The sequence below is a fragment of the Perca flavescens genome, chromosome 15 (assembly GCF_004354835.1).
Source record: "Perca flavescens isolate YP-PL-M2 chromosome 15, PFLA_1.0, whole genome shotgun sequence".
Lineage (NCBI taxonomy): Eukaryota > Metazoa > Chordata > Actinopteri > Perciformes > Percidae > Perca > Perca flavescens.
In genome coordinates this window covers 6,057,712-6,070,993 of record NC_041345.1, presented here as the reverse complement: position 1 = coordinate 6,070,993, position 13,282 = coordinate 6,057,712, and the positions used below count along the sequence as shown (strand labels likewise).

General features: G+C 38.0%; 1 protein-coding gene across 1 annotated transcript; it reads left to right on the top strand.

The window, feature by feature from the left end:
* Positions 1 to 372: 372 nt before the first annotated feature.
* desi1a (desumoylating isopeptidase 1a) lies at positions 373 to 8,381 on the top strand. The gene is made up of 6 exons (XM_028599052.1): positions 373 to 542; positions 850 to 871; positions 2,736 to 2,805; positions 4,098 to 4,207; positions 4,653 to 4,775; positions 5,735 to 8,381. Exons 1-6 carry the CDS (start codon positions 452 to 454, stop codon positions 5,823 to 5,825), a joined length of 507 nt encoding a protein of 168 aa, XP_028454853.1. The 5' UTR covers positions 373 to 451; the 3' UTR covers positions 5,826 to 8,381.
* The last annotated feature ends 4,901 nt before the right edge of the window (positions 8,382 to 13,282 follow it).

Below are 13,282 nucleotides of genomic sequence, written 5' to 3'. Positions count from 1 at the left end.
AGAGGGCGTACCCTGTTCTTAAGGTGTCAGGACAGGCATTTATGTTAACTTAAAAGAAAGATTAACGTGTAGCATATATGTCGCACTACTGCATGAGATGTGAGTAAAGTCTCAGGAATGTCTGAGTAAGAAATTTTGAGTTTCTAATTGATTTGTGCTAGCCATGGATGATGCGAGCGGTTTGATAACGCCACTTATGCAACAAAAAACCATACGCAAAAAAAACAAAGATATCTTTCGACTTCAAAATAAATCTATTACACAAGAAAGCTCACGATGTATTGTCCATGCCTGTTAATAAAGATTTTATTTTGAAAGCAGTCGAATCGGAAGTGTTTCATGTTTTAGACGTGATGACGTCATTCTCAGAGAACCCCCTTCTCAGTCAGCTGTGCCGTTGCTAAGCCAGCCAACAGAAAAATAAAAATATAGCTATTTGAAGGTTTACATTATGGATAAGAACGCTACGCGATACAATGTACAACTGTATATTTATGATCTATCGAGAGGAATGGCCCGCAACCTCAGTCCCATCATGTTGGGTAAGTAGCCTACAGATTAAAAATCCGGTAGCCTGGCCTTGGGGGAAATAAGTGATAAAAACAAATACCGGGTGGAGATGCTTTCACTACTATTGTACAGTCGCTGTTATGCAGTTGTCGCAGTGCAGTCTACTGATCTTTGATTAAGTTACCAAGGTCTAGTTATTTTTAATACATTTATTTTGAAAATACTGTAACGCGACTGATTTATGTCACAACTGTACATGCTAAGGAATGGTTCAAAGCTTGCACAAAACATCATCTGCCACCTCCTTCTTCTCACGACTTTTTTTCTTTATTGTTACAGGAAAGCAACTGGATGGTATATGGTATGAATCTTTTTTTCTTATATTTTGACAGAACCCCACTTGCTTGGGACCTAAATGTCACACCTCCTGAGGTGAAAACAACAACTCATGCAATTTGTGGATCCAGCAGGTGTAGGCGAATGTCCCATTTATGATCCCAGATAACATAGGAATTTAAAATCCCTTCTCAAACATGCTAATAACAGGTAGCGACAGTGTGTCTAATACTGTACCTTACTGTGCACTTTCGTGCTCGGGTCCTAATTAGAAAGTGCAACGGTTCCCAATTGCACTGAAAGTGGGAGGAACCTATTTTTTTGTAGAGATTATTATTATTATTATTATTATTATTATTATTATTATTATTTTTCCGAGTCCTTGGTTGCATTTTTGAGGGGGTTAGAATGCACGAAACTCAAAAGAATTGCACACGTCAGACCTGGTGAAAATTGCAAAGTTCTGTAGTGATTGAGCTGGTGCGTTGCCAGGGGGCTCCATAGCGCCCCCTGGCAACGCACGCCATAATTCTGACAAAAATGAGAAGTTAATATACCAAATTTGGAGAGAACATAGGTTTTATCTTGAAGTCCATGTTGCATTTTTAGAAAATGTTCCTTCCGACAGGCCATTAGGTGGCGCTGTTTGGATTTTTTAATAAATTAGCAAAATTGCTATACTGTATGTTCGAAACATACTTTTTGTAACTCCTCCTAGAGCGTGAGTCCCATCTGCCACAAAATGTGCATGTATACTCGGTGGACCCTCAAAACAAAAAGATATCAAAAGAATTTTGATAGTTGAAAAAATGTGCAAGTTATCGAGGACCGACTTCCTGTACATGGCAGTCAAAACAGGAAGAGTTGCGTATCTCAGCCAAGGGGGTAAGCTTCTCCTCGGAAAGCGTAGCTCCTATGGCGCCATTTTGATGCTAACAAGCCATCACCTCCTGTTAGCATTCCATTGACTGCCATTCATTTTGGCATCACTTTGACAGCGAATAACTTTACATCTGAAGCGTTTAAAGACTCTATATGTCCATTGTTTATTTCTAAAGAAACACAACAATGCTCCATTACCTTTGTATCTCACCTCATGGCTCCGTAGCAGACGTTTTTGTAAAAATAGGCTAACGATTGTGTCATAACCACGCGACTTGCTGTCGCACAATAGAGGAATTACTGTACAGTACAGGAGAAGCTCGCAGGCAGTTTCGATTCACATTAGCTGTTTAAGTTTAATTACTAATGTTAACTAGCATTTTAATTAGCAATAATTAGCCTATGCCTATGTTATCTCCTCCTTACATATACCTGGTATAGCAGCGCAGTAACGCTCAGCCATCACTGGACTCCGTCCAGAGCAATGGGATCTGTTGGTCTATTTTATATATGTCATTGATCTCCGCAACAGTAATTCTGAATCAGAGGAAAGTCGGCTCAGCTGTTCCCCACGCTCTGCTGAGGCCGTGCGCAACACTTGAAGTAAATCGCCCGGACGTCCCGCCGGTACCCCCGACATGATGGAAGGGGCGAGGGCCCGTTCATCGCTGCTTGTTTTGTTTTTATATTTGTATTTCTTTTATTTTGAGTTTTGCCCAAAAGTAATTTCAGAAAATTTAGGAAATCATAATGTGAAGAATAATTAGATAAGGGGAGGTGTATGATAGTGGATACACCATAAAATAATGCATACACACAAGCATAGATCCATCTAAGGCTGGTATTTATTCAACTGTTGCCAAGTCGTTACTGTAATAATTTAGTTATTAGGCTGGACAACTGGTTTGTGGCCTTAAGTTCAAGTTGAGTTGCAATTTTAAATAAATCCAGGTAAATTTGTTCTGACCTGAATTTACCTCTGTGTTCATGTTTTGCTTTTCTTCCAGGCACACAGCTATAGTGGCATACGGCGATGAGTTCTTCTTTGGAGGGGAGGGGATCTCCAGCTGTTCGCCGGTAAGTCTGTAACAAGGGGACTAACTCCTATCACAAGTCTCATCTAACAAGCTCACGATGGAAATGTATGGAGTTTTGCTGCAGCACAAACAGATTTATTCACCTCTATTCACACACACAATGAGGCATATTTTCAGTTGTGATTGAACTGTATTTTTTGAGTTACTATATAGGCCAACTTTGATCTTGACACATAGGTTAAGCATTCTGTAGCAAATAACAATAAACCCACTATTAATTACATTATCTTAATGTAGTGTAACTACTTCAGCATTTAAACAATGCACCTAAAATACAAATCAAATCAACATAGAGGAAACACTGTTTCAATTTGAGAGCAGGAAATCAGTCCAAGCAACAACATATCTGATTCCAAGCATAAAGTTTGAGCAGAAGCACAGCAAATCCAAGCACGATCAGTTGCTATTTGAGTGTGAGGGCAAGGATTTCCGCGAAATTATTACAAAATCCAAAAGTGAAATCAATGACAAATGCTCTCAAATTGAAAGAATGCGATCTTGAATAAAGATAGGAATACAACTTGATAGAAATGCATGCAAACCGAGAGTTACAGCAGCGAGAACTATTAATACCTGAACAGTTCTTGGTTTGATCCCTATCACTCAGCTTATATGTTCTAGGCTGTCAGACTGCTGAAACTAAACTTTGAAAAGTGTAGTGTTGCATTACTAACAAAATAGTAACTCACATGTTATTACAGGCTCTCAGGTGTTATTTTGTGATGAAGTTTTTGATGAAGGGGGGGGGGAGCCAGCGCTGAGCTATCATTTTCTTGGTTGCAGTTGAGCCGGCTAGAAAAATTTTCTTCTGTCTCCCAAGCAGGTGTAATTTAGAGTCATCATTAAGTAACAAAACAATCGGGTCAGTAGGAATTTGACATCCTATCACATCAGATATTATTGATGTTGTTTTATTCCAAAACTCATGCACCTGTTCACACTCCCAGACCATGTGCAGGAAAGTTCCAGTTTGTTCAGGTTGACAAAACGTGCAATAGGGAGTAGGAATGTCTTCAGAGACGTATCTTTTATAAAACCGGATTTTTGATGTTTGAGACAGTTTTTTTCCAAGTGTGCTGCAAATATCTTCCCTTGATGCAATCTACCTTTTAGCAATTATTCACGCAAATCAGAGAAACACCCCAAACACAATGGGCCTACACTATCTTTTCTTTTGACTACCAATGAAACATACATTAATGACTCTTTTCAACAGCTCTCATATGATGTGTTGTGAGACATTTTCTATTTTGCCTGCTGTGTGTTTGTCAGGGTGGGACAATGCTGGGTTCTCCAGATACAGTGGTAGAGCTGGGCGAGACTGAAGTGTCTGAGGAGATCTTCATGGATTACCTCTCTTCCCTGGGAGAAAGCACATACAGGTCGAGTAGCTGTTATCCATCTCGTCTTTACGCCAAACAAAGAATGACACACATAGTAGTGATCCTTAAGAGGGAGTAACTCAATAAGTTCTCAAAGTTTGATTGTTATAATGTGTGGCTAAATTCACAAGTATAGACCTTTTTCACGGCAGACATGTTGAAATGTCATAGTAGGAAAAGCACAGGTGTATTCAAACCCATTAATGATGGCTGCATTCCACTTAGGAGAGGCCCTGGTGTTGTGCATCTTGACTCACTGAAATAGCTTACTGGGACACTTGATGGAATTGAGCCATCGTTAAGGTTATCAATTTCAGCTGTGCTTTTCCTGTCAAAATGTCTGCTGTGAAAAAAGGTACATAATCATACTTGTTACTGACTAGTCACGATGCATGAAAGCTGTTATCTGATGCAGTTACTACTCTTGTATTCTTTCTTGGTTCAGAGGTGACAGGTATCGTCTGTTTGAGCACAACTGCAACACCTTCACCAACGAGGTGGCTCAGTTCCTGACGGGCAGGTCCATCCCGTCCTACATCACAGACCTTCCATCGGAAGTCCTCTCCACGTGAGTGTAAAGCTCAGTGTGTCAGCTGCCCATGACTTCAGTCAAGTCAATTTCTAATTACATGTAAAAAAAAAAAAAAAATGAAAAGTATGGATTATTGTAACGGGAACTATTATTATGTGCGCTGTGTCCTGCAATCATGAAAGAAGTTTGCCAAATTTGAAATTGTTCACCGTGCAAAATGCAAATCATATTTCTTATGTGGATAGATCTTATAGGCTATCAACATACTTAGATTACCACGCTGGAAAACAAAAGCAGTTTGTTAATAGGGCTGCACGATATATTGCTTGTTTTAAATTTCGCCATTGCAATATCAATTTGCGCAATAAACACATAGTGAGAGGAGGCGACATCTCGCGAAAGACATTTTTTGTGTTAGTTGAAAAAGAGTATCAGTAGAAAACTGCACTTTAAAGGAACACGCCGACTTATTGGGCCAACAATTATTATTATTGGGAGCAGTAGGCTAGATGGAGCCGGTTACCTCCAGGATCTGTGCTAAGCTAGGCTAGCAGTGGGTGCGTTAGACAGAGTTACGACACGCACGGAGATGAGAAGGGTATGTATGGACTTATCTAACTGGGGGATACAGTGAATAAGCTAAAGTCCCAATAAGTCGGCGTGTTTTAGTGCGGCCTTTTATATTCAATTCAATGTTCAATTTGTTCAATAAAAGAATGTTGGAAATGATTTCCTTTCATTTGTTTCAACAAGCAATGTGTTGTATTTTAGTAGAATACTGAAAGAAATGCAGAACTGAGTATACTTTAATATCTGTTTATTTATCGCAAGTAATATCGTTATTGCGATATTCAACAACGCTATTGCATGTCGCATATTTTCCTCATATCGTGCAGCCCTAATGGTTAGTAATTTGGTTTGGTAATTTCCAATGGCATATGATTATGGTTTAAATGTATGGTTTAGGCCTAAAAAAAAGATCCTTCCATCTCCAGACCGTTTGGCCAGATACTGCGGCCCATTCTCGACTCTATCCACATCGCCCCTCCAGGAGGTAACGTCATCAACGGGGGGAGAAACGTGTAACCAGAGAGAGCAGCAGAGTCACCGAGTGCTCACAAGGTCACTTTTATTGTAGTCAGTCAGTCAAACTAATTGTCTTTCTTTCTTTCTGTAAATAAGTTACACACTAGAATTGAAGCTAATGGCCATTTTGGAAGCTATGACTTTTATGATTTACATATACTGTAATGTTCTCCTTAAAAACCCTAGTGGGTTCATGAATACTACTTGGGGAGAACTCACAGCCCTCTTCATGGGTGTATCTGGAATCATATTCAGTGTACTTAGAAAACACAGATGGAATTTTGGGTTTACCAGCATAGCCTGATATCAAAACAGTTACCTTCCAACACTAAAAGCTGACTTTGATGAATGTTGCCTTCTTATAAATACTGTACATCTATGGAAAGTCAGAGGTCCACTTAAGCTTTTTCAGAAGTATAATGTAACAAAGTATATTTTGATTTTGGAGCACTGCAACGTGATTTAGCATTTACATTTTTGCAAGAATTTATACTTTTACTCCACGACATAGAAATATTGCACTTTTTACTCCACTACATTTATCTGATGGCTGTAATTAAACCACCTACAACATTAAAATACCTCTTGCACATTAGTGCATCTAGCTTATTTAGTACTCAACTTTTGTACTAAGGTACAAAATGCTAGCTTACTTTTATTTAAGTTGGAAATTGTAGTTTTTTTCCCATTTTAGTGTTGCAATGTGTAGTTATTTATTAAGAAATTAAATTTTTTCACTACTGACATTATTAAATTATTATATATAACATATCAGGTTTCCCACATGGTTTCTGCAGTGAGAATCATCTGCTGCTGACTACAATGGAATTAATCTGAGTGTACACTTTTGCGTAGATCCATTTAATATATTAAAATCAAAGGACACAGGTTGATGGATAATAACAGCAAGTTGGCTGGAGAGTCTTTTATTGTTAATCAATTTTTAATTTATTTCAGTTTTGCACTTCTATGATTGTTTTTACTTGTTTTGTTATTTGGTAGCCTGTAGTTAAATTTCCTATCAGTGATCCCTTCATACTGCACCTGTAATATTTGTCTGAATGGAACTGTACCTGACTATTATAATTCCATTTGCCACATCATTTGTGACACAGCAGGTGATTGATGCCAAACTCACACTGAGGTTTATAAGATTAGAGGTGATATAAAAATTGTGTTGAGTGTATGTCTCTATAGCAGGACTGGGATCAGTTCATTGTAAATTCCCATGTGTATGAAAGTAAACCCCGGTTGACATTTGAAAATAGCAGTGCTCATTACAAAAGTGTACATTTTCCGGACAATCTTTAATTTTAAAACAACAACCGTTTTCTTGGTCAAAAATAATGAAAAATGTAATTAATTCTATTCTCTGATATAATTGAAAGTGAACTGCACCACAGCCCTGTTATATGACATAAGTTGTGCCTCTTGCCCTGCGTTACCAGCTCCACAGAGATGCTGATCTCAGATACATTACATTTTATTATGCAGATTTCTGTTGCCATATGGGTAATTCTTAACAACTGCTCACCCACAGGTTTTCTTTTGTAGTAGATGTGACCATATGCAGGGCAATGTCCTGTACTGTCAACTTAATAACAATCTGCTCGAGTCCTTTAACAGCCACCAGAGTGTGTTGGATATACAATACACCTCTGTGCCTTCATTTCCCTTTGCTTGGCTACAGTCACACTGTTGGCAGTTGGCATGGTTATCGTATAGCACAGGTGGTAATCCCTGTGCAGTCTGCATTCAAATCTGCTAGTTAGTTTACTGTGCAAAGGTCCAGAAATCTTAGAAATCTTACACAAATGAGGTGAAAGGGGTTAGGATTAGTAAGGAACACTCAGCTATATTCTGTAGATAACGTAAACATCTGAAAATATTCTAGATTAAACAACATCTGTGTTAAACAACACTCACAGCCTATAATCTCAATGCATTATACACTGCACTCTGCCGTCACAAAGAACACGTCTGTTTTCAAACTAATGCATAGATGACGTTTTAGGGTTTATCTGATTAGGACAGTGTTAAACACATGAACCACGTTAAACCTCATGAGCCTGAACAGAACGAAGGATCCGAGAAGCACAGAAAAACAAGAAATCTCAAAGAACGCCTAAACCAGCATTAACTTTCATTGTGTTCTCATGCAATGAATACACCTCACACACATTTTACCTTCCAAGCAGTCACCATTTCTCTTGTGCACCTGCCTATAAATATTGGATGTGCAAGCATTTCAACACTTTATTTTCAAACCTGATATTTGTAAGTATTTGGCTGTGATTCGAGAAAGGATCTGGGATCTGTTATTTTTGCCTTCTGCTAACCAACTAAGTGACATGCTAACCAGTGTAATGTATTACTGCAGGGGTCACCCTTTCTTGCTCTGATATGTTGCTGGGTGCTACCTGTAATGTGAAATTGCGACAGATAGTGATGGATATTATTCTATTTAAGTAATCTAACTATAGTAGATTTGTTTATGCATATTGTTTGTATTGTTTGTGTAGTAGGTTTTTTTTTTAAATAAATCTACCTACAAATAAAGCCATTGACTACAAATTTGAGAATCCTTTGTGTATTATTTTTATTTTTGAACATTTTATAATAGCTTCTGTCTATTTTTAAAGTTTTTTTTTACAGTGCAACTGTGTAAATGTACAATTTTCTTCACATACATCACATATGATAAAAATACAACAGTGTGATTTGCACAAACACATTTATGGAGTTAAATTTTAAGGACTACAATATGTGCACAGTTTCAAAATAATGCAAATATGCGAGGTCTTCCTGAAGTACTGTACTTAAGTACAATTCTGAGGTACTTGTACTTTACTTGAGTGTTTTCTTTTCATGCCACTTTTTACTTTTACTCCACTACATTCCAAAAGGGAAATACTACTACTTTATACTTCACTGCATTTATTTGACAGCTTTAGTTATAGGACTATACTATATATGTTTGCACAGAAAACAAATGAAGAGTTTGACTATAAGAGCAACTGTTTTGATCAATGTATAAGCCATTCTTCATACAAATATATTTTATTGATAATTGATAGATTTGCTGATTTTTTGTTTATTTTAATCATTTCAATGTTTTGTTAATAATGTTGAGGTATGGATTTTTGGTTGGAAAAAACAAACATTGTGAAACTTGACTGTATTTTTTTACAAACCTAACAATTATTATAATTGACTTAAGTAAAGGATCTGAATTCTTCCTCCATGAATACAAGGAGTATCCGCACATTGGACTCACCAACTACAGATCCTCCTTACGTAAATACCTATGAAAGAAAGAAATTGAGTATTATACTAAAAAATAATTATATAAATAGACATACTTCCCATGCATAATCTTGCACAATAAAAACTTCAAACACTCATTTCAAGTAATAAAATGGGAGCCATAGGTTAACAAGATACTAATCAAAAAGCATATATAGTGGGTCAAATATTCACAACTATCATAAACTGTTTATATACCGTAAGTGGAATATAAAATATATTCTTTATATGAATGTTGTCTTTCATGTCATGTATAGGCTACATCATAGGGGGATAATACACCTATAAGAATAGGATACAAGTAGCCTTGTAACAATTATTACATAATCACAGTTTCTTTGTCTAACTGAAATGAATTGCGTACATTAGCTAAGGTCATGAGGCATATGATAATTATTGATTTAATTGTTGATTTTGTTTAAATTTGCCAAATTGTAATTATATAAATGATTATTGGTCGGACTATATATTTGTATTATTATTTTAATTGTTAGTTGTTGGCACTTGACCCTATACACATTCATAGCAACAAAAATGATGAGGGGGGATACAGTTGTTTACTTTATAGGCTTTGTATTTGTGTTATTACATTATCTGGGTCACATAACAGTGATATGCATCCTGGGATTTATTCAAAACTTTAATTTGTTTAAAAAACAGTGATAAATAAATACATATTTTTAAATTTGCCTGAAAGAGACAATTATATTGGTAATCGCAATTATTTCTGAGACAAATAAGTGTACAGCAGTATTTGGAATTGTTACAGCTCTATATACAAGTCTAGATATACTGTAAAGTTGTCGATGGATCAAATAAGTTTTCTTATTGGGATCACCCCCTCTAGAAGGCATACCAACTTTTTCAATGTAAAAGTATCTCAAAGTGCTGATATTGGACAAGCCAATTAGAAACAAGCATGCCACCTGTTCTAATATTACTCCTGTGCTTGCTAAGCCTTGATGCAGTTCTTTGAAAGTTCCACAGAGAGACAGTGTTGCTCTGTCTCTAGCTCAAGATGGATCTTCAGGACAGAGATGGATTCTGATCAGAAGGTTGCAGTTTCAAAACCACCCAGGACTAAACATAAAATGTTTAACCAAATATTTAATCAAATATTCTGTATTCCTATACTTATAAATTGCTAACAGAACCCCAATGAGCAAGGCACTTAAACTGGGTCCTCTCTGGGGGAAAGCAATATGTTAATGAGAAAAGAAAGTGCACTGAAAATAAAAACGGAAAGTAATGTTTTTACCTGGTTTTGATAGTAAGTAAAAGTAAGTAAGTAAAATTAATTTATACAGTGCTTTTCACAGACTTGGTCACAAAGTGCTTTACAATGGGCATAGACAATAAAACGTAGAAAATAATAGTCTAAGAATAAAATAAAGTCAAAATACAACAGATAAAATTATCAATAAATAAAAGACAGAGGTTACCCAAAAGCTAGCCTGAACAAGTGAGTCTTCATTGTCCCTAAAACAGTCCACATTCTTAGCAAACCTAATGCTGGTTGGCAGAGCATTCCAGAGTCTGGGCGCCATAACGGCAAAGGCTCTATCCCTACATGTCTTCAGACGAGTGCATGGCGTGGATAGCAGATTTTGGTTGATAGACTTGAGAGACCGAGAGGGGCTATGTAGGTGACTTATGTAGGCAAGATAAGCAGGGGCCTGACCGTGTAGGGCCCTATAGGTTATGGTGAGAATTTTGAATTGGATCCTGTAGGTTACAGGAAGCCAGTGAAGGGAGCAGCGTAGAGGGGTGATATGGGTGTGCCTGCTTGATCTAATAAGTAGTCCTAGCAGCAGTATTTTGAATGGATTGCAGGCGGTGAAGGACAGATTTGTTGAGTGAGGAGAAGAGTGAATTGCAATAGTCAATACGGGAGGAAATTAAGGCATGGATGAGCATCTCCAGTTCTGACTGAGAGACCACAGCCCTTAATTTGCTAATGTTGCGTAAGTGGAAAAAACAGGATTTGGTCAGTGATTTGATGTGAGTTTCAAAAGATAGGGATTTGTCAAATGTCACCCCAAGGTTCCTTAGACTAGGCCGGACTGCAGATAACAAAGGCCCAATGTTCTGCTTAATCAGAGGGATAGCACTGTCTGGCACTATGATTAAAGGTGCTCTAAGCGATGTCACACGTTTTTTAGGCTACAATATTTTTTGTCACATACAGCAAACATCTCCTCACTATCTGCGAGCTGCCCGTCCCCAGAACACACTGTAAAAAAATGTGTTCTCTGTTGACAGCCCAGGGTCCACAAATGTCAAAAACAACAAATTGTGCCAACCTGCACCACGAAGCATACACAAACAGTGTTCCAGCATTCCAGCCAATAACAGACAAGAAGGAGTTGGGGGTGGGGGTGGTGGGTTAGTGCACGGAGGCACAGAAGGGAGGGGGAGGGGATGGGATGAGGAGGAGGGAGGGGCGAGCTAGTCTCGTTTTATTTGAAAATACTTTGAACGTCAACAAGAAGTAACGTCACCCAACATCGCTTAGAGCACCTTTAAAACCTCCGTCTTATCTGGGTTCAGCTGCAAAAAGCTTTCAGCCATCCAGTTGTTTATGGCGTCTATGCAATCTAGGAGCCTTGTAAGTTTGGATGACTCATTTTGCCTGAAAGTAAAATAAAGTTGAATGTCATCTGCATAAAAGTGATAAGAGATGTTAAAATTGCAAATAATCTGACCCAGAGGCAACATGTATAAAGTAAACAATATGGGGCCCAACACTAAACCCTGTGGAACACCATGAGACAGGGGCAATGATGCAGAGTGGGAATCCCCAATAGAGACATCAAAACTTCTATCTGAGAGATAGGATGTAAACAAATCTAGGGCCACTCCTGATATGCCCACCCATTCATGTAATCTCTTGGTCACGATATGGTGGTCGACTGTATCGAAGGCGAAACTGAGGTCTAGAAGTACTAACAATGAGCATAGGTCTCAGTAGACAGCTGTAAGTTGATTAGCTACAACCTTTTGAGAATTTTGGACAATGGCAGCTTTGAAATGGGGCGATAGTTCTTTAAAACTGTTGGGTCCAAATTAGGCTTCTTTATTATAGATTGGATAGTGGCATGTTTAAAGTAGGACAGGACACAGCCTGTGGCCAATAAAGAGTTGACAATAGCAACAATAGTAGGGCCAATGGCAGGGAGTGCTTTTGAGAATAATGAGGGTGGTATTATATCCTGTGGACAAGAGGATATTATAATTTTCTTTATCAGGTTTAGCAGATCATGGAGGCTGATTGGTCAGTCTACATGAAGGTGTGGCCCAGGCTGAATATTTGATCTAATAGACTCTACCTTATCAATAAAAAATAACAGCAGCCTATTACAGTCATTTTGAGAGCATATTGTTGTCACAATGGCAGGAGGAGAGACAATATTATTTATGGTATCAAATAAAACCTTGGGGTTTCTCTTGGAAGAAGAGATTAAATTAGAAAAATAGGCAGACCTGGATTTCTTGACTAAATTATTAAAATCCTGCAAAAGTTCCTTAAGATACAGAAGGTGTACTTCAAGCCCAGTAGATTTCCACAGGCGTTCAGTCATATGGCACCTCCTCCTTAGACAATGCACATCGTCCGTCATCCAAGGCGAGGCATTACAGATGGGCTTAGATTTTATCTTTAAAGGAAACACTTCGTCCAACACAGAAGAGCAGAAGTTGTTAAAAGACTGCATTAAGAGCTCAACATCATTACTACCCATAGTATTAAAATCACAGCCAAACTGGGAAATTATTTGCTTGACGGTTGTTTGAGTAATAATGCGCAAACGTGCCATACGTTTCCGGCAGGGGGGATCAGCAATGGCAGAGAGATTAAAAAAAGAAACACTTGTGGTCACTAATCATCATATCCTCACAACATATTGCATTGACATCCAAACCTTGTGTGAAAACAAGATCTAATGTATGACCACCAGCATGTGTGGGCCCATGAACATGCTGCTTTAGATTGTGTGAATCAGTAATACTAAGGAAATCTTTTGTGGCATGGTTATCGGCAACGTCAGTGTGCAGGTTAAAATCCCCAACCATTAATAGCTTTTCAAATTTAATAACAGATGACATAAAGTCTGTGAACTTGGATAAAAACGGCCCAGCAGGACTGGGGGGGG